The sequence below is a fragment of the Ammospiza nelsoni genome, chromosome 19, assembly GCF_027579445.1.
Source record: "Ammospiza nelsoni isolate bAmmNel1 chromosome 19, bAmmNel1.pri, whole genome shotgun sequence".
Lineage (NCBI taxonomy): Eukaryota > Metazoa > Chordata > Aves > Passeriformes > Passerellidae > Ammospiza > Ammospiza nelsoni.
The window spans coordinates 6105472-6127546 of record NC_080651.1 but is presented as its reverse complement, the minus strand read 5'-3'; the positions used below and the strand labels follow the sequence as shown (position 1 = coordinate 6127546).

At 41.3% G+C, this 22075-nt stretch overlaps 1 protein-coding gene across 1 annotated transcript in view; it reads right to left on the bottom strand.

Moving 5' to 3' along the window:
• Window positions 1-1489: 1489 nt before the first annotated feature.
• Window positions 1490-22075, bottom strand: part of OGFOD3 (2-oxoglutarate and iron dependent oxygenase domain containing 3) — a 33956-nt gene continuing 13370 nt past the window's right edge. Inside the window, exons 7-9 of the mRNA XM_059486065.1 lie at window positions 16737-16890; window positions 9336-9459; window positions 1490-1775 (exon numbers count right to left, since the gene is read on the bottom strand). Of these exons, the coding sequence (XP_059342048.1) occupies window positions 1627-1775; window positions 9336-9459; window positions 16737-16890 (427 nt within the window). The 3' untranslated portion in view covers window positions 1490-1626. The remainder of the gene's footprint in view (window positions 1776-9335; window positions 9460-16736; window positions 16891-22075) is intronic.

The window sequence follows — 22075 nt, the reverse complement described above, 5'->3', positions numbered from 1 at the left end:
GCTGGTGTGCCCAATGAGAGCCCTCACAAGTCCAAGTGTCCTCTTACTCCTCTTTATATTGATTTTCAGCGTAATTCCCCCCAGTATTTATTATTTCCACAAAAGGTAACATTATAAAGTCCAAACCGTTTGCAAAAAATTAAAAAAAAAATCAAAGCACATTCCCAGATTTTCAGTGTTTCACAGAAATTATACATCCAGAAATTATACATCCAGGTAATAAACCAGATCAATGTGGTTATTTCAGAGTTTGATTGAAAATAGGTTTTTCTACCATTTATTTATCAACCTCCTGACCCACAGAAATCTCTGCAGTAAAAACCTTAAAGTATTTGGCAGGATTATGCATGAGTTTGCACACAGCTCCTCTTGGAAGAACCTGCAATTTAATATTCAGGATTCTCATTAACAAAAAAAGTCTTCTTACTAAACTGGAAAAGAGAAATCAAAAAATAGCTACTGAGAGACTTCCTGAATTATGAATCAGTAGTAATTACATTTTTAAAAAAGTTCAAGGCTCAGGGTATTCCCCACTGATGCCACACTCAGAGAATCCATCCCTCTCAGCAGAAGGTGTGCTCTAGACAGTAACATTCAATTAACTCAGGTCTCAATTAACTGAGGCTCAATTCACTGAGGTCAGACCTTCTACACCACATTAGTAATGAGGAGACCAAAGAAGTGAACAGGTAACAGCAGCCTGGGAGTCACATCAAGGCATGGCCCAAAGATTGTTTGTGTCTTTCAAACTGAAGAATTTTTAAAAAAATATTAAAAAATTGAAGAACCCACTTTCTCTTGTTTGTGGAACCCATTCTTGCTTCTCTGTGGAGCCCATTCCCTCTTGTTTGTGGAACCCATTCTTGCTTCTTTGTGGAGTCCATCCTCTCTTCTTTGTGGAGTCCATTCTCTCTTTTTGTGGAGCCCATTCCCTCTTTTTTGTGGAGCCCATTCTCTCTTTTTTTGTGGAGCCCATTCTCTCTTTTTTGTGGAGTCCATTCTCTCTTTTTGTGGAGCCCATTCTCTCTTCTTTGCAGCCTGTCCCCATGGCATATGAAGTCAAACCATTTTCAGAATGCATCAAATTCAGGATGGTCCTTGAGCCACCATTTGCAATATTTATGGAAAAGGAGCTGTGAAATCAAAATGTGTGACAGCTGTTCCCAGAGCTGGGCAGTTCTGACTGCATGTGAGGTTCAGAGAGCTGCTTTCTCCTCTCTTCTTGCAGGTTGCTGTCATGCAGAGCTGCTGTGCAGGGCACTCAGGGATGGTGCCCTGTCACCCCAGGGTCTGTCCCTGCAGGGCACTCAGGGATGGTGCCCTGTCACCCCGGGTCTGTCCCTGCAGGGCACTCAGGGATGGTGCCCTGTCACCCCGGGTCTGTCCCTGCAGGGCACTCAGGGATGGTGCCCTGTCACCCCGGGTCTGTCCCTGCAGGGCACTCAGGGATGGTGCCCTGTCACCCCAGGGTCTGTCCCTGCAGGGCACTCAGGGATGGTGCCCTGTCACCCCAGGGTCTGTCCCTGCAGGGCACTCAGGGATGGTGCCCTGTCACCCCGGGGTCTGTCCCTGCAGGGCACTCAGGGATGGTGCCCTGTCACCCCGGGGTCTGTCCCTGCAGGGCACTCAGGGATGGTGCCCTGTCACCCCGGGGTCCCCGATGCCGTGCTGGGGGTCACAGCTGAAGGAGATGGTGATGGCAAAGCGAGTGCCCCACTGCACCCTCTCCACCCGGTGCAGGTTCTCCGAGCCCGAGGTGAAGAACAACACCCGGCCTGCAAAGACAAACATTGAACCCTTCAGTGGAGTTTGCCAAAGCTGCAGCTCTCCCTCCACTGCTCCGCTGCTCTCCAGTGAGCCGGGAGCCCAGAGGTGATCAGACAAACTGTGCAGCTCTCACTGCACTCTGAAAGCTTTTTACCCTTTAAAACACACATCAATCCTTCATTCTATGAGCTCATATTGCACTCTGACAGCTTTTAACCCTTTCAAACATACATTAACCCTTCATGCTATGAGCTTACACTGCATTCTGACACCTTTTTACACTTTCAAATATAAATGAATCCTTCATACCATGAGCTTCATACACTAACCCTTCATGCTATGAGTTTACACTGAACTCTGACAGCTTTTAACCCTTTCAAACATATTCATCCTTCATGCTATGAGCTTACATTGCACTCTGACAGCTTTTAACCCTTTCAAACATATTCATCCTTCATGCTATGAGCTTACATTGCACTCTGACAGCTTTTAACCCTTTCAAACATACATCAATCCTTGGTGCCACAAAGCTGGACATGCAATCCTTTCATCACAGTGGGTAATAATTAGCATTGATTCACAGAAGGCTCTGATCAATCTCTCTCTTAATTAAGAAACCCAGTGCTTTTATAGACAGTTATGACACAGGTAGACTTGATTGGTCCTCCAATCAAATCACCAGTAGCTAATTAAGAAACCACCCTTTGGTACACAAATCTCCATAACACATTCCACATGTTCACAACAACAGGTGCAGCAAGTTAGGATAAGAATTGTTTCCCATTCTTTTCTCTGATCTTCTCACTGACTTTGTCAGGCAATGCCTGGGAAAGTTTTGTGTTTCTCTCTGTGGCCAGAGAGCTGCTGCCATAAAATCCCACCCAAAGCTATTTTATAAAAGCCAAGAACATGGCAGCCAGTTCTTAGCTGCCTCAATTAAAACCAAAGAAGTGCAACTTTAGTGACTGTCAGCAAAGTGAAATGATTTCCTCCCTGCTCCCCTTCTAGACCTGGCTCTGATTTTGAACCAAAGGAGGAGGAAGCACCACAGAGGTGGCAAAAAGCCTTCAGAGACAAAACCTCAGCAGGTTCCAAGCAGCTGTGGCAGATGTCAGCATTGCACCAAGTGTTTGCTATCACTTTCTGTGCCTGCTCTGATCACTCCCACTCAAGACAGGTCACAAAGCCATCCATCAGCCATGCCCAAATTCACTTTCCTTAGGAAGAGCCACTCCATCCATGCATGGGCTTGGCAGTTCTTTTTTGTAGATACAAGTGCTCAGGGGTGTGCCTGCCCAAAGCCTTGACCATCACCACCCTGCATGGGGACACTGTGGGCCTCAGGTGGCACCAGATGAGATGGAAATGCAGTGACTTTGATGCTGACAGCAGAGCACACTGCCATCCCCCTCTGTGAGACAGCAGAATGGAGCCCTCTGCATTCCCACATGAATAAATTCTTCTGAGAATGTACAGGTTTGATGTTTGATGTCCACAGGTAACTCTGAACTGATGTGACTCTGTGGGACTGCTCCAGTTCTCCCAAGGAAGCCAAAATTTCTCACCTGCACAGCTCCCTCACCTCAACAGCATGAGGTTCTCCTGCTCAGGCTTTCTCTCCACTGCTCAAATTCCAGTTTGTTTGAAAGCTGGAGCCTGCCTGAAGTCTGCACAACAACAACATGAGCCATTCCAACCCTTACCCCACCTCCACGGCTGCAGTGGGTACCAGGCACATCACTGGGTTTCTCTTCTAAAAGGACCCCAAAGATCCAGAAGTTCCTTTGTTTGCATCCTCCTGAGCAGCACCCAGGGGGGATTTGGACAAACCTGGACTGGCTTTATGGGGCTGGGTTTCCCCACTAACCCCTGAGTTCCTTTCATGTTCAGCTGCAGCTCACATCTAATCCTCAGAGTGCATTCAGAGTCTTTCATAGCAATTTCATCCCTTCTGTGCCTGCAGCTCAATAATGGGTGAAGTCAGACATGGAGAGAACAGATCCATTTGTGGGCACAGCTCATTCCCACCTCACTGTCCTGCTTTTCTGGATGAAAAACTAAATGAAGGCATCGTGCTCCTGTCCTACCAGTGCTGCCCTCAAGGATTCCATACAAATCCCCTGTGTCACGACTTTTTTCCCCCTTTTAAACCATATTTCAACTTCATTAAAATACATTATTATTATTGGTCCCTCAACTGCTCACCCAAAGCTTTGCCTTAAACTGATTTTCAAGCTGTTTTGTTTGATCTCTGACTAGAAGTAGCAGTAATTCACAGCTACACAAGGTTCAGTGTGTTAAGCCAGTTAAATAGAATTTTTTTGGGCTATACTGAATGTCTTTTTTCCTTTAATAAATATGTCTTCATATATATAGTATCAGTGTGCTCCCATATGCATCAACTGGGGTCTCTGGGTAACTGAACAAGGCTATATAGTCAAAGATGCTCTTTCCTCACTTGGGAAGAATTTCTCTTAAACTTATTTCCTTTACAATATTTTTGAAGCAGAAGCACACTCTTTCCACAGTACATTACTTTTATCAGTACAAATGTTGAAAGAGAGGGTAGAGAATGTTAATTTACTAATTCCCATTCCATCTGTGTCCCTGCTCTCCTCCATGGAAGGGAGGCAAAGAAGGGCTGGGGGAATGGGAAGGGTCTCAGCCCCATGCACTGCCCATGGCTGGGGGGCACTGGGAACACTGTGGGGAAGGGAGCTGGGGGTGCTCAGCCTGGAGAAAAGGACACTCAGGGGTGCCCCCATCACTCTCACAGCTCCTGAAAGGTGCCTGTGCTCAGCTGGGGCTGGGCTCTTTCTGCAGCAGCACTGACACAGCCAGAGCACACAGCCTCAAGCTGCACCAAGGGAAATACAGGTTGGATAGCAGGAAAAAGTGTTTTACAGAAAGGGTGATAAAGTTCTGGAATGGCTGCCCGGGGAGGTGGTGGAGTCCCCATCCCTGGGTGTGTTTAACAAAGCCTGGATGTGGCACTGGGGGCCAGGGTTTGGCTGAGGGGTTGGGGCTGGGTTGGACTCGATGGCCTTGAAGGCCTCTTCCAACCCAGAGATTCTGTGAATTCTGTGAATTCTTGAAGGTCTCTATCAACCCTGTCATTCTGTGAATTCTTGGAAGCAACTCCTCTGTCTGGTGAAAGGGAAGGAGGAACAGTTTATTTGGCACCACAGATCTTTCATCTCATGCACTGACAGCTTCCACTCTCCGCCTAACATTTATCAGCTCTAAATGTTCCTCAGGAAAGAAGGAAAAGCTGCATCTCAGCTGCTGAGTGACAGCCAGACAGGAGCACTGCCAGGGAAAATGCACAACAGTTGTCTTCTCATCCTCTGCATCTGTTTAGGATTAATCACCAATTCATTCTCATGTAGTGTCCAAGAAACCCTATCACATCATTAGGCAAATAAACTGGTAATAATGTTTTCTGCAAGCACACAATAAAATTTATTTAAGTAAGTCAATTATTTATTTTAAAATTATGAATTGGGAGAATTTAAGTGCTTTAAGCAAATCCCACAAAAGGAACGTGGACTGCAACAGATTCTCCTTTTCCTACCACTCTCTGCAATCACCTCACCAGTCCCTGGTACAATTTGTGTTATGTTTTGCAAATCACTAAGAATTGCTGTCCTCTGCATGGCTAGTGCTTACTGCAGCTGCTAATGCTGCCTCCATTTGTTCCTCACCAGGACTGACAGCTATTTCTGTGGCTTTTTTAAAAATTATTCTCAGCTTTCAGCTGATATTGATTTAACTTCAAGATGTGCTGCAGTTTTTTACTGATTGGAGCAAAAGTGAAGCTGGAATTGGCAGATTATCATGAGCTAGACTGAACCTGGAGGATGTGGATTGAATACAGAGGAAGATGAGATTGTTTGTATGGGATATTTGGGTTCCCAAATATCTTATACCTTCAAATCAAATATTTTACAGTTCCAGATAAGTTTGAGATTAAAGTCACACTGCACTCTCCAACGTACAGAATTCATTTTGCCCCACAAATTACTTTCTCCCAGCAACACACAGAAGTGATTGTGATCTTTCCTGCTGCCTTTGTATAATAAATTACTTGTATGAAGAACAAATTGCCTTGTAAGTTGAAAAGAAGTGCAGCAAAGCTGACCTTCAAACCAAGAAATGCACATGCAAATAAAGAACACAGAACCAGAACTGGGATTTCATTCCAACAGCAGTTTCATCTACACTTGATGATCAAGTGAAGTCTGGGACCTGACTAATGTTGCCAGACCCCAAATTCATACAAGACTCGGCAAAATAATGAAATTTTAAAATGTGAAACTTTAAACACTGACAAGTTTAGCAGCAGAAGAAAGAATACCAATTTTGTGATTGAAAAAGGAAAGCCTTGATATTTGCCATTTATTCTTATTCCTCCTTATATCTTGCAGATTACTAAAACATGTCTCAGACCAGCAAGAAGAGTTAATATTGAAAGGGCTCTGTTTTGAAGGGCTTAATTTTCAAAATGTTGCTCTGGTTCTTACAGTCTCTCAAACAGAGCCAATCCTGGTGCAAAGAGGTGGAAAAATCCCAGTATGACGATTTTGGAAACAGAAATTCCATGTATATTTTAAAGGAACAGATTCTACTTTAGATCTGTTTCTTTGTCACAAAAAAAATTCTTTTCAAAGTTGTATATCCCTTGGCATTAAGAATTTTCTTCCTCATGGTACAGTGAGTTTCTTGTAGCAGAGAGAGGTTCTGACTGATGTCAAAAGACAAATATTCACTTCTGAAGCCCATCAGAACACAAGAAAGATGTGTTCCTTCATGCCACGTCTGGTTATGAATTAGCCAGAGGTCTGTACACTTGAACTGGTGCTGACTTGTTCATTTCTGTTAAAAAAAATAATCTGAAGAGCCTCAATGTTAATAAATCACAATTCCTTCTTAAAGCTAATGTTTGCTAACAACCTAACTAGGAGATGTTAAAGATCATCCTATAAATTAGAGAGTTGTTCAGTGAACTATGTGAGAGTCAGGACTTAGAGACTTCTTAGGTAATGTGCAAGTGATGTCCACTGAGGGAAGTGAAAAGCATCTTAATTTAGGCTCCACTGCTGGCAGAACAGTTCTCCCTGTGCCCTGCTGCCACTGATCCTCACCAGAGCAGTGCTGCAAATGCATCTGCAGCAGCAGTGGGACCTGCCCAGGCAGCATTTCAAACACAGGACATCCCACAATGCTTTAACTGCTTTTTCTTGGATTTCCAATTGCTGCTTTTCTGCTCTGCTGCATCACTAACAATGCCTTTCTGCTCCCCACTGACGCTTGGACAAATTGCTGCTCACAGAAAAAGAAACCTGCTCATTTTGGCTCTCAGAATTGGGTCCCCAAAAATGCAGGCTAAGTGTGAGGCAAGTGCCAGCTTTTAGGAGTGCAGTGGCATTAGCAATAGAGAAAAGTAAATTAGTTGTCAAGTATGAATACTGAACCAGTGATTATGACAGTCATCCCTAGAAAAGCCTGGAGCTCCTAAAAGAGAAGCATGAAAGCTCATCAACATGTGGTTTTAAAAGTGGAGCTGGAGTGGCAAGAGAAGCACAAAGGATCAAAAGAAGCGTAAAACAAAACAAACAAAGAAAAGCCAAAAAGACAGAAGGAGAGAAAAAACATTGCAGAGGAACATTATGAACATGAAAAATACATCAACTTGTTCCAGCAACAGAAAACAGCCTGGGGTCATTCCTTCACAAAACACATTTTATCAGCAAGAGGAAAAATAAGTGCAAATGCCTTCACATTGTGCTTCACCTCTCAAGCTTTTCTGCTTTGCTCACAGGATGTCAGTGGGGATTGTGCACCAGAGGCTGTGACACAATCAGAGGAGCCCTGACAACTGTGAGAACAGAGATGTGTTAGAAAAGTGTAATTAATTTTCTCCTGTGTCCATGAGGGATATTTGTGCATTGCTTTGTTGCACTGCCCATACACGCCCCTGGCAAAGGGACAGCCAAAAAGAAAATTCTGGATTTCATCAGCTTCCCCTTCTTCCCCCAAAACAACATCAAGAGCAAAGACCTTGCAGCAGAAAACCTGAAAATGAATAGATGGGGCTGAATGGAAGCAATTTCACAGTTACAGACTTTAGGAAATTAAGTCAGGGGCATGTTGCACACTGCAGCCAGGCTGAGACAGCTCTCCTCACACACCTAGAATTCAGTTGTGATATCTACAGCTATAAAGATTTGGTAATCTTAGAATTGCATCTGAAAAATAGTTTAATGTGTTCCCTTTCAAAATACTGGCAGCAGCATTTTGCAAAACATGAAGCTTTCAGTTTAGGGTTTACTTCCAATCATAAAAGACAAAATAATCAAACACACAGTTCTTGCTGGCAAACCCAGGTGATCTCAGAGTTAATCTAAAGCAGCATCACTGTGATCCAGAATTCAAAGAACACCCATCCCAATCTGCAGGCAGCAATAATCTGAAGTCAGCTCTGCTTGGGGTAACAACTGTCAGCAGACAATTACTGAGGCTCTTTAAATGAGTAAATTTCCATCTTTTCTGCCTTGGAAAAGAAAAAAAGACAGAACAGAACAGGAATATAAAGTTGCCCATTTTTTCTTCTTCCCTGCAGCAGTGTGGCTGATCTTGCATTATGAAAGGTAACACTGCTGGAAGCTCAACACTCACCTGCCAGACAGATGAGCTGAGGCTGAGCTCCTCTCTAGGCAGCCCCAGAGTAATTCTAGTTTCAAATTATCCACATATTAAAAAAATCTCAAACCAGCCTGAAAGGTTTTTTATTTATTTATAACTGACAGCCATCAAAAGGCTCATCCCTGTCAGACCTCCTGGAAGCAGGGATGGATTTATAGCCAAGTAATCCTGGTTCACCATGCTCCAGCAGAGCTGTGACAATCCATCACCTTCACACCCACCCCCAGCCATTACAGGGTATTTTAAGCCCCACCTTGAGCAGCAATGGAATTTCAGGCCAGTGTAAAATAAATTGCTTTAATTTGGATTTGCTGCAGTGACAGTTAGCTCTGCTCTTGCTGCACAGTTGTCAGACTAAACTCATTTTGACTCAGAGATGGGGCAACTGAGAGGTGTTTTGAACCTTTTATTCTATTTTCAGTCTCTTGAGAAGGGTGAGACAATACAGGTGTTATAATTCATGCTATCACAATCAGAAGCAAACTATTTCCTAATATACTATAAGTGTTTCCTGGCCTATCAGCTTTAGCTACACTATGCTGTAAATGTCTTAAAGCTAAGAATCTAAAATTATTACTATTATTACTATTTCCCACCTGCTAAGCTGTCAGAATGTCAGAACTGGCCACCTCTTCTAAGCCCTACATCTTCCCAGGAAGTCACTTCTGGCGGTTTAACACCACACATTACAAACCGTGGCTGTATTTTAACCTGCTCTAATCTTTATTTTTGATGTCATCAACCTGACCACAGCATGCTCCACTACCCCACGTTATTCCTGCTGCCACAAACCCAGTCCCACAGCAGCTGCCAGCCCAGAAAAGTCAATAAATGGCAGAAGCTGCAGCCAGCCTGGCTCGTACCTGCTCGGGGCTCCACTGTCTTGTTGGAATCTGCATCCATGAACACGAAACGTCCACCCCCGAAGTCTTTGGAGTAGTCAGAGAGATAGAGCAGAGAAGTGTAGTCAAAGGAGCCATAAGTCACCTGTGGGGGAAGCCAAAATTACCAAAATTTACCAAATTCTTGATCTTATCTCTGCAGAGCACGGCTAATTGAGCAGATGGATCTGGTGGGTTTTGCTGATTCTCAGTTTTTTCATGTATTTAATAAAGGGGTCTTTGAAAACCAAGAACACCTTTTTCTAGGATTATCTGTGTTTATTAGTCTATTCTCTTGTAACACTGCAAGACTAGCATGTCATGTTTATTAATTCTATTGTTACAGTTTCCATCATTAGAGAAGTGATTGATTGATTGATTTCCATCATTCAAGAGCAAAAAACAACACTGTCAGAAGTGCACAGTATCAAAAAGACAGGATTTCTGCTACTCCAAGATAAAATTTCAGATTTCAAATTAATTTCAAATTAATATGCAGAAGAACAACACTTGATTAATGATTTCCACCCATGATTAATCTTGGGTATAAGGTTTCTGGATACCTCACTGCTATTTTTTCACCACTATCACACAGGAGATTCACAGTAAATCAGAACTTCCAAGTAAATATAATTTGTTGAGGGAGCTTCTACTCTTTTTCATACAGGTTTTGTTTAAAACCTGCTGTATTTTCTGAGACCACCATTGGAGGGAGGAATGATGCATCTGACTCCACTGATATCAGAAGGCTAATTTATTATTTTATCATCTATATTAAATAAAAGAATACTATACTAAAAGAATACTATACTAAAGAATACAGAAAGGATACAGACACAAGGCTAAAAGATAATAATGAAAACTCATGACTCTCTCCAGAGAGTCTGACACAGCATGGCCCTGACTGGCCAATAAATAAAAACAATTCACAGGAAACCAGTGAAACAATCACCTGTGGGTAAACAATCTCCAAACCACATTCCAAAGCAGCAAAACACAGGAGAAGCAAATGAGATAATATTGTTTTCCTTTTTCTCTGAGGCTTCTCAAGAGAGATATCCTGGTGAAGGGATTTTTCCAGAAAATATGATGGTGACAAAAACCCTTCAAACTGAACTTTGGAAGTCTCTGCTTCTTCTCAGCCTACAGACCAAACATCCCACTTTTAAGTACAGCAAGGTGATTTCTTCCTTCCTTTTAAAGCATTATTTTTGGTTGATATGTCCACTGAGAAAATAAATACTACATACTAATACTGAGAGTGAAGCTATCTAAATATTTAACATTGACTTTAGCTGATCCTGGAAATATTTCCTTTCATATCTACATGTCACCAGCAATTAACAAAAATACTTGAAATCAATGGCTGGGCTCTCCAATTTCTTTGTGCATCTCAACTCAAAAGTTCAGCATTACACTGTCAAGCAGTGAAACGTGCAGCACAGTAGTACTGTATAAATACACAGAATTTGCAGAGTGTTTTGACTGACCTGGTGACTGTCAGAGGTAGGTGCTACTTCCAAACTTAGAAGTTTTCTAAATATTTTCAGTCATGTTTCAAGTTATACTCATTAGTGCCAGTTAAATTTTGGCTCAGGAGCAGTTGTACACATTTTTTCTGTAAGGGCAGGACCAGAGAGAACATAACGGCAGATGGAAGAGGAAGACATTTCCATTCATACTCATGTTATTATTTTGACCATAAGGCCTCAGAGGAAAAAAGCCAAACCACAAAAATGAGAGAAATATTACAGTGATCCCCTTCTCTCCATATTTTTCCAGACCCTGGTAGCAATACAAGGCAATAAATGGCAATTAATGAGCAAGTGCAGCACCTCAGAGGAGCCACTCTAAAGCCCTTCCCATGCAAATCAGCTTTGCAGAGCCATTTTCCATTTCACTGACCTGGTGACAGAAACTTCCAATCGATTTAAGGAAGGCTCCAGCCAGTGCAGAAGTTCATTCAACTCATAGCTCCAAATTTAATGCATTAGAACTGTTTTTATCAACTCTTCAGGGGAGCAGCAATCTTTGCTCCTCCAGTGCACTCTCCAAGGTGGTTTTACCAATTCTAAACTTCTAAGAACCAACCATTTTAGCCTAACCAAACACACCTGATTGCTAGAGATGACTAATTTGGGGAATGAAGTGTGCAAGAGAAAATGGCTTTGCTCTTCCTGTCCTTATTCATTACTCACTCTCAGAAAGCAACCAGGCCTGAGAAATGCAACACTATGGAAAGCAGGCATTAAATTAAACTCAGTTATTTATAATGCTAAAAGTCTCTCCATGTATATCAAATATATTTGTTACCCTGGCAATGATTTCCAGTACCAGACAGATTAATAATTGAACCAAAAGATCAAACTATATGAGAGAAGCCGTCACTAAAAGCCACACAGCTCCAAATCAAATTTCTACAGCTCTTTGTAAACAACACAAGAGTAAAAAATGCAGATAATTCCATTCAGCCTGCTATGTCATATGGTTAGTGTGCTATTTTGAACACTCCTTATTCAAAAAGTCAAACACAGATAATATTTAATGGTAGATGCTCATAATGATATTTACATGACACTTCTTTAAAAGCTATTAATTATTATAAATAGAACTAATTGCCAGGATTAGCCAGCCCCATTTTGCAGTGGGTTTTTTTGAGGGACACATTTCTATGCAACTAAACAGTTGTAGGATTATAGAAGAGGTCTGCGGTTCCTGAGGAGATTTAGGACAGCATCCTCTGCTTTCCAGTGCAGAAGAAAATTCACTTTTTGCAATCAGCATTGCAGAAAAAGAGTCAAAACTTCTCTTTTCCTCTAAGCCTTCACCTAATTGTCCTTATCCAAACAGTCAAACACAGATAATATTTAATGGTAAATGCTCATAATGAGTATATTTAAATAAATAAATAAATAATAAATAATAGTCTCCTTTAAAGGCTATTTTATAAATAGAATTAATTGCCAGGATTAGCCAGTCCTATTTTGCAGTGGGTTTTTTTGAGGGACACATTTCTATGCAACTTAACAGTTGTAGGATCATGCAAGAGGTCTGCAGTTCCTGAGGAGATTTAGGACAGCATCCTCTGCTTTCCAGCGCAGAAGAAAATTCACTTTTTGCAATCAGCATTGCAGAAAAAGAGTCAAAACTTCTCTTTTCCTGTAAGCTTTCACCTAATTCTGTGTAGATAAGCCCCAGAATAACCCTGATAGCCCTTCCAGTGTGCTGTTATTGGCAGTGTCTATTAGACAATAAAAGAGCAAAGAGCACATCTCTGAATTGCATGGGGCTCTAGGTGAGCTGAGGTGATGGCTTTGAGCAGAAATGACAATCAACCTCCTCAATTTTCAGAAATGATGCTGTCCCAGGGTAGAAATGGGATCTTTTGATGTGTTTTATTAAATGTAGGGGAAGAAAAGAAAGGTGCAAAGTCTGCTAGAAGAGACAGCAGCTGCTCTCAGTGCCAGAGAGGGCTGCAAGTACAGGGGAGGGTTGGAGACATGGAGAGCACAATGCAGGTAAGGAGAAATAATTAGAATAATTAGGTTTGGCTTGTTCAGCTCAGAGAAATAAAGGCTGGAAAGGGATATGATTCCTACCCATAAATGCCTGGGGGTGGGATGATGCAGAACTGGGAGAAAGAACAAAAATAGCTATAAAGTGATCATGGACATGTTTAGGCTAAAAAAAAACCCAGAACAAATTTTGGGAAATGTGCACTGAAGTGCTGGACTAGCTCTGATAGAAGAAATTCAAGGAAAACAAACCCAAAACCATCTTATGGCAGAGCCTGACAGCTCTGTGAAGGATGGGAGGATCTGTGCCCAGGCAGGGGAGTGCACAAATCTCCAAATTCCACCAGAGAATGGTGGAAGGCTGCAGTGCTGACAGTGTGAAGTGTGCAACAGCAACCCCATTATAAATCAGGTGTTTGACATTTGGAGCCTCAGCTCCAAACAAATTCCGTCCAAGATGAAACTCCACATCTTAACTCTCTTCATTTGACTTAGAGGCTTATAAATTCAACAAGATTAAATGAGACATTTGGGTGATTTCAGGGTTTCCATTCCTATGTAACCACAAACCAAGGAAATTTTAGGAGGGAAAAAAACAAAGCCTCACATAAACAAAATAAATTTGTACTACTCCATTATGCTGTTAAAAGTCTTCAGGGAGATTCAGATTGAGAAATCTAATTGCAGTAGACTCAGCAACATCAGGGAAAAGGCAAGAGGGGTTTTCATATGTTCTAAGAAGCCACATCTTTTTAACAACAATGTCACTCTGAAACAGAAAATATAGTGACATCTTTTTGCTAAGGCTCCATTTTACCTTTCTTATGGAAGGAGGCAAGGAAAAAACTGTGATATCTTCTAGGAATAACCTTCACTGTTAAATCATGCAAAAATACCTGAAGTGATTTGTTCTGTTCCAAGGGAAAAGCATCAATAATGATCCAAGAGAAAAGCATCCAAAAAACTGGCAAGTTTATTGATCTTTTTTCAACTTCCCAGCATTCACACTTGCTGTGGAGGCCACATAAGAACTCTACTACTCTTTGCTGGGAAGAATTTTTTACCTCAGATCAATAGAAATTTGGTTTTTTTCCTTGCTTTCAACTGCAGTCTGGAAGTGGAAAAGTTTGCTGGAGGAAGTAAAGTACAAGCCAGGCTGACTGCACTGGAGGCAACCTGGGAAGCTGCACAACTTCATCCTAATTAACCTCTCTCAGACTATTTATGATTATGAACAAGGTGTTTGGAAACTGCCCCAACTGGGATAATTCTCTTCACAGACTCAGAATTATTTAGGTTGTGTAAAAGATCTCCAAGATCACTGACTGCAACCACTGTCAGAAATCAGACAGCCCCATTATTCAGTACAGAACACCACTAAGGTCTAGATTATGCATTCCAAGTCTAGGAGAGCATTTTTCCTTCTTGTTTCGGTTTTTTTCTGAAGCAGGAGATGGGTTAGAAAAAGCCAAGACAAATCAATTGATGTATCTGCTCCCTGAACAGACAGCCTGCAAGATAAATAAAACATGGACAAAAGAGAAGGATAAAACCAGGAAAACATTCAGCCTGCTGTCCATCATGTCCAGGCATTCTCAAGATGACAGGACAGAAAAGCAGCTTCCACAAATTCTCTTCATGTAAACTTATTTGCATGTAAATGATAAAATAACTTGTACATTACAGGAGATATTTAGGTGGGAACACTTAATTGAGAGTTTATCCAACCACCTTATTCATTTCCCAATGCAAAACACATGCAGAGAAGAATAAAGAGAATTCTGGCAAGCTGGCCTTGGGCAGACACAAATCTCACTATAGTAATAAATCAGAGTCTGGAATTCTAAAATTGGCTTTTTTGGGGGCTGAAATAAAAGAGTGGAGAAAATAAGCATAAACTGTTGAAATATACTGCTTTTGCCACCCTTGTGGCAGCCAAATCTGATTCTCTGAAACTGTGGAAAAACTGTAAGAACCAATGAATTCACTGCACTTCACACAAGCAGAATCACGAGTTTCCTTCTTCCCAAGGATCTCCTGGAATTTGTTGGAACCCTGGATGCTGAGAATTTGAAACTTTCTGTGCTGAAAGGCACAGACTCACAAGAGAACACTGCATTTGACCTGAGGCTGTGGAGAAGGCTTCCAAAATTGAGTGATAGCACTGGGATTACAGGTGTGGAGTTGGTTAGAAGTGTGTAATATCACAGGGTGGAAAAAATGTTTGGGATTTTAGAATATAGAAAAAATATAAAAAATAAAAATATATAAATAAATATGAAGCAAGATGCAGGTTTTAGGGTGGAGACAGGTTGTTCTTTACCTTCTTCCTTCTTCTTCATGGGTTTGGGTGAGGTTTTTTAATTGGACAGAAAAGTCCTCATTGCAGGCTTTGAGTGATCAGTTAGTGGGTTGAAAAGGAAAATAATTTAGATGTTATTTCTTAATTAGATAGTTTAGTCTTAAAAGATCTTGTAAAAAGAGGTAGTTAACCATTTTGTGCCTTGCTAATGAAGGACTGCAGAACTCACTGCTGTGGGACTGTAACATGGATAAGAAATAACAAACACCTGGGTCTGAAAGTGAACTATCATCTCAAGTGCCTTCAATCCTGACCCCAAGAGAGGCAGAAAAAGGAAGCAGAGAACCCACAGGAACTGAGCATGACATGACGGAATTTCTGTGAACCCCACCAGCACAATTTGCTCCCTGCAGCCATTTCCTACCAAAACAATCTGGATTTCAAAACCATCCCTACACCTCTGGTCCAGAGCCATTCCTATTCACTGGTTACATCACAGCTCTTCAAACCAGAGGCACCCAAAACCTGGCAGATTCCACCCTGCAGGACTTTCTGCTTCCAAACATAAGCTGTGTCATCACTACCACCACATTTTCTAAATTTAAGCTGCTTCTGCTCACATGAACAAGGACACAGGAATTCACACCAATGCTGTGACCAACAGAAGACACTTCCCTCAGACTGGCTTTTCCCAGGAAATACTTTCAGGCAAGGAATATTTCTGTTTGATTTTTTCATGTCTCAGGTCATAGACTTCAAGCTACACTGCCCACTTACAGACTTGAGCCCTAAGGAATAACTTGGAATTTGCTGGGATTATTTTATTTGGTTCCATTCTGGGTAATCCCTGACTCCAGAGTGACTCATTTATAAATCCTGGAGGCATGAAATGTGGGTATTGTGGAGATGGTTTTTTGTTTGTTTGGGTTGATTTTTTTGGGGTTGTGAGGTGTTTTTTTCTTTTCTTTGATTCTTCCATTGTTGGTATTCTACTGTCCTGCACAGAATGCTTGAACTCAGTGACACTCAGAAATAAACTCAATACCAAATAATTTAAGTCCATTGAGAAATGCCAAGTATTAAGCTATAAGCCTAGAAATTAGACTGTGCAGTTAAAAGAATCAAAACACCAAATTATTGAAAGAGGGTACCAGGTCCCACATCCCCACTGAAACACAAAAAGCTTCAATTCACATATAGCAGAAATACAAATATTAAACCTTAGATCAATAACAACAGTGACCAACTGACCACTGTGAAACAGCTCCTTCTAGGTCAGGCTGAAAGAGCAATTCAGGTCATTTTAATCAGTGTTTCTGACAAAAGAGATTCCTGACTAGTCATTCTCACAGTTTACTAATTCTAACAAAGCTAAATTAGAGAAAATAAAAATGAATGGGATGTAATAGCCTGTGTTTCTTAAACTCACTTATCTCCCATTAGGTTCATCCCCTGAAGCACCGGTTTTCAAACCTGTTTGATGGACTGTTTAAATGCAAAATGATTTCAAGGTGATTTAATAATAATAATAACAGATATTTGCATCCCATGTCAGGCCCTCCTCACCTTGTCCACGTGTGGGTGCCAGTACTCATCATGTGTTGTCTTGGCCCCTGTGCTGTTCATCCTGGAGAAGAAGGTTGGCTTGGTCAGGTACAAGGCAGAAGAGCTGATCCCAAACACCTGAGCAATCCTCTGCTGAATCCTCTGCCTCACATCCCTGCAAAGAACACACAGGGTGTCAGTGCCACCTCCCTCCTGCTGCTCCTGTGCTCTTCATCACTCACTGCTCATCCTCACCTGAGAAACGTGGGAACACACAGCCATGTCTGATTTTGCCTGAGAATAGAGGAGAGAGAGAAAAGAGAGAGAGGAGAGAGAGGAGAGAGGGGAAAGAGAGAGAGGAGAGAGAGGAAAGAGAGAGAGAGGAAAGAGAGAAAAGAGAGAGAAAAGATAGAGAGGAGAGAGAGAGAGGGAGAGAGGGGAAAGAGAGAGAGGAAAGAGAGAGAGGAAAGAGAGAGAGGAAAGAGAGAGAAAAGAGAGAGAAAAGAGAGAGAAAAGAGAGAGGAAAGAGAGAGGAAAGAGAGAGGAAAGAGAGAGGAAAGAGAGAGGAAAGAGAGAGGAAAGAGAGAGGAAAGAGAGAGGAAAGAGAGAGGAAAGAGAGAGGAAAGAGAGAGGAAAGAGAGAGGAAAGAGAGAGGAAAGAGAGAGGAAAGAGAGAGAAAAGAGAGAGAAAAGAGAGAGAAAAGAGAGAGAAAAGAGAGAGAAAAGAGAGAGAAAAGAGAGAGAAAAGAGAGAGAAAAGAGAGAGAAAGAAGAGAGAAGAAAGAGAGAGAGAAAAGAGAGAGAAAAGAGAGAGAAAAGAGAGAGAAAAGAGAGAGAAAAGAGAGAAAGGAGAAAAAGAGAAAAGGAGAAAAAGAGAAAAGGAGAAAAAGAGAAAAGGAGAAAAAGAGAAAGAAAAGAGAAAGAAAAGAGAAAGAAAAGAGAAAGAAAAGAAAAAGAAAAGAAAAAGAAAAGAAAAAGAAAAGAAAAAGAAAAGAAAAAGAGATCGCGAAAGAGAAAAGAGAGAGAGAAAAGGGACCTCCTCCCAGGGATTTTGGTTGGGGTTTGTTTCTTTGGGTTTCTTTTTTAATTGTCAGACTATCAAGGGACACAAACTTTGTCTCCTGTGGCCTAGGTTTGAAAATTTCTGTTTTCCTGTGTATTTCCACACCTATCCCACTGTTTGTTAACTGCTGGAACATTAAAGGCTTTCACAGAGATATTCTTAATCCAAAGCAGGTAAAAGTAAAGTTGTACCTTCATAAAAGGGTTGCCTCTGAAGAACCTTTAATTGCTTTTAAATCAACTGGTGAAGTCCCTGGCACCATCAAATTCAGGGCTCTTGGTCAACATATGTATTGGTATTATTACCAGATTTTTTTAAATGAATGCAAGATGTCTTTCACAACTACACTATTACAGTGTACAAAAAAGAAAAAGAGAGACAACATATTTCTGAAGTTGTGCATGGAATTATATTAGTAGGTTTGTATCTTCCACTGCATTTCTCCACTCAGCATAAGCTTCAAGAAGTTTTTCCCAGGTATTTCTCTAGGGAACTTAAATGGTGACTAAAAAGAAGTGGCAGAATTAAAACCTGTGGTGTGTTTCACAGTCTATAGGCTGTGAAAGTCATCTCTTAAAATCCACAAGTACTAAAAAAAACTAAATATTCATTCTGTTCGCACCTAGTCCCTCACAAGAAATAGAAATAACACACACAGATTTGATTTTTTAACCTGTCTCACTTTACATTTTTAGGGGTCAATTCAAGCTACTTTACATGTGCAATATACAAAGTATCAAATGAAGTCAGAAGGATTTTCAGGGATATATACAGCTGCAGGAGCTGAGGTTTCATGTGCTACATAGTGGTGGAGTTTGCAAAAGGAAAGAACCCACAGCTCCTTCCTCTCATGCTGTGGGAGGCTGATCTTGCTGTCTGCTTTTTCCAAGGAGCAGGATGCAGGAAAGGCTCTCAGAAAGCATTAAGTGCAATTATTCATTTTGTGAATGGAGAGCTTTGAACAAGGCAGCTGAAGAATTCACAGCCACGAACAGCAGAGCAGCTGATTCTGGCCCCTGCAGCAGCCAGGGATAAATCCCCTCCCAAGCAGTCACAGTCTTGACATAACTGAATTCCTCCAGTTGTCCTCTCTGCAGAGTCCTCCCTCTTCTTTCAGCATGATTAATTTTTCACTTTTAAAAGCTTTCTGTTAAGGTTTGCTGTCTGCTGTTTATAAGGCTCTGTTAAAGCTTCTCTCCTCTTGGAGACCGATGTGCAATGTTTTGGGCACAATGCGTGTTTTACAAACCAAACAGGATGCAAAGTCCTACTCAATATGACAAATACAGCTTTGAAAAATAGAATAAGGTCACTTTTTAGCCTAGAAACATTCTTCTGTACAGTCTGTTTTCTGCTGGCCAGGCCATTTCAACATTTATCAATATGACTGTAGGTTTTCATTCCACTCCCTGCCTTGCTGTTCCAAACACAAACTACTGGCAAAATACTTAAGGACAAAAGCATTGCCCTTCATGTCTAAACCAAGTGACAAGAGAAGCCAAATTTCAGCTCAGAAGAAGGGAATGAATGAGCCCAAAACTGGGAGAGCCACACTGATCCCTCAGCCTCTGTGACCCAGAAGCAGCAGGAGCCTCCCTTCCCTCACTGCTCTTGGCTCTTCACAACTCTTGGGACAGTTCTGGAGGATTATGGCTACAAAGAAAATATTTCTTCATGCTGGAGAAGCATTTAGTTTCATAAGCACAGCAACTCTTGTCTCATTCATGCTGCTGAGGTGAACCCTGGCAGATGCAGTAATAGAGCTCTCAGGGGCAAGAAATGCCCAGGAACAGCCTCCAGTCAACCAAATGAATGCTCCAAATTAATGCTCAGCACCAAGTTCATGCTCTCCCCACATCTGTCAGCAGCAGCCCTTGTCCATGTGCACTGAGTCAATGGGAAATACCAAAAGGCAGAGCAGAACTCCCTGAGAGGAGCACATGAGCACCAAATTCTGTAAAAACAGTTGTCACAGACATCTTTTATGAAAAATCCTTTCCTTTTTTTTCTCCTGAGAAGCTGAGAGGCCTCATGAACAAAATGTAAACAATGATTATCTGCTGCTGTGGAATGCAACAGGTGGGTCTGTGATTGGTCTCATAGAGTTGTTTGTAATTAATGGCCAATCACAGTCAGCTGTGTCAGACTCTCTGGTCAGTCACAAGATTTTATTATCATTCCATTCCTTTATTATTCCTTGCTAGACTTCTGATGAAATCCTTTCTTCTACTCTTTTAGTATAGTTTAAATATAATATATATCATAAAATAATAAATCAAGCCTTCTGAAACATGGAGTCAACATTCTCATCTCTTCCCTCATCCTGAGACCCCTGTGAGCACCACCACAATCAGTCACTGTTTTGAGTTAGAGGAAGAAATTTTTGGTGAGGAAGAAAATGTAAAATTTTTGATGAGGAAGACAATTTTAAAAAAAAGCAAGTGAAGTATAGTTGGAAGCTCAAGGAACACACAACTTGAAAGAAAGGAAGTTTGCAGCTTGCCAAGCTGCCAGTTTAATGTAGCAGCAGCACAAAGAGATGAAAGTGCCACTGAAAAGTTTCTGTGAGACACAGGCTCTGCCAGACCAACACAAAAAATGCAGTTAGGAGCAAAGTGTGACTGAGCCATGGCGACAGGAGCACTCAGAGCTCAATGCACACAACTCCTGATGATCCCACCTGTCAGCACTGCCCAGGGAGCTGACAAAGCAAAGGGCTCCTCTAACAGCAATCACACACACAACACACACACAAAGCAAAGCCACAGCTCCTCCCTGCTCCTCCTGTCTCTGCCTTCATCAGCTGTCAGGTTTTGGGAATAAATCTTTTGATTGTGCTGTTTTCTGCTCAACTCACCCCTTCCAGCAAACACCCTGATTAAAGGTCTCCTTTCTGAATAAACATTTCATTTATTATGTGCAACATCTGTAATGTGCTTGGCAGATGGTGGTTAAAGCATCAGCCTAGAAACCATAATTGAGTCTGAAGCAATGTAATTTTGACAGAGACAGCTCAGAAATCAGGCCCCTGGCTCAGGATGCCTTCTCAGTTTATTTATTGTTGCAAGCAGTAATACTTAGACATGAATTACATTCAGTTATTTCTCCCAAGAGTGTATTTTTAAAGTGACCTTGGTAGGGAAGGGGAAGTAATGAAGACAGACGCTCCTAAAAATAGCATAAAATCATTCATTAAGGCCATAAAGTACTACAGTCCATGCTAAAGCACTGCCATTAATAGGAACAGAAGCATTTAATAATATATTTTGTATTAGCTTCACATCCAGTCACTGAAACATCCCCTATACTGGCATGAAACCCCAATGGAATATTGACATTCCCTAGCTGCTGTCTCATCTCACAGCATAAAGTTATAAAATTATTGAAAAATTGAATGCTTCTGTTCATGTGAAACAGAAATTATCTAAAGTTCAATAATAATCAAGGAATCATCTAATTTTTGCAATACTGGGATCACAAGTAAAAACATTTTAAAGAAGTTCATCTACAAAGACAACGACATCTAAAAACAGCTGTTAAATAAAAATAAGCTTTAAGTGATCAATATTTTAATATTTTATCAATTAATTACTATTTTAATAAAACTAATAAACCCATTTGGCTACTCAACATTCCTTCCACCACTAGAGGGAGATCAGATTCCTTCACACAGGCAAAAAAAAAAAAAAAAAGACCAAAAAATAAAAAAGTTCAAATATTCAAATCAGGGACATTTTAAATTATAAGAAACCAACTGAAATGCATAACCAAAGAATTATTGTGTCTAGTCTTGTTCCTAAACTCTGGCCACACACCTCCCCAGCCACATGGAACTCGTTAGCTTTGTTGTGTTTGTTAAGTGCATGAGCAGGGCTGCAGCAAAGCTGGAAGCATCAGATGCCAGAGCTGCTCCATTATAGAGTTATTTCATCCTCTGGCTGCTTCTCCAGCCAGAACATGAATCATCTCAAGTCCTTCCACTTCCTGCTTTACCATTTTTAATGTTTTGCTACACTCCGCCTCAAAAAAACCCCAATTCCTGATGTAATACTAGCCCAGAATTGTGTGTCTTTCATCTCACACAACCCCTTGGATAATGTGTGAAAGAGGAGGAAATGAGGATTTTCCATCCCAAATCCCCACAGAACTCAGAGGAGCAGCTCTTCTTGCTAGGAGGGAAATGTGTGGTGCTGCCATCACCCTAAATACATTCACACCCTAAAACTGTCCTGACGTGGCTGATGTTGTTTATCAGTCACCAAAAAATCCTTTTACTTCTCTTCCTTGAGTCAGTTAGTT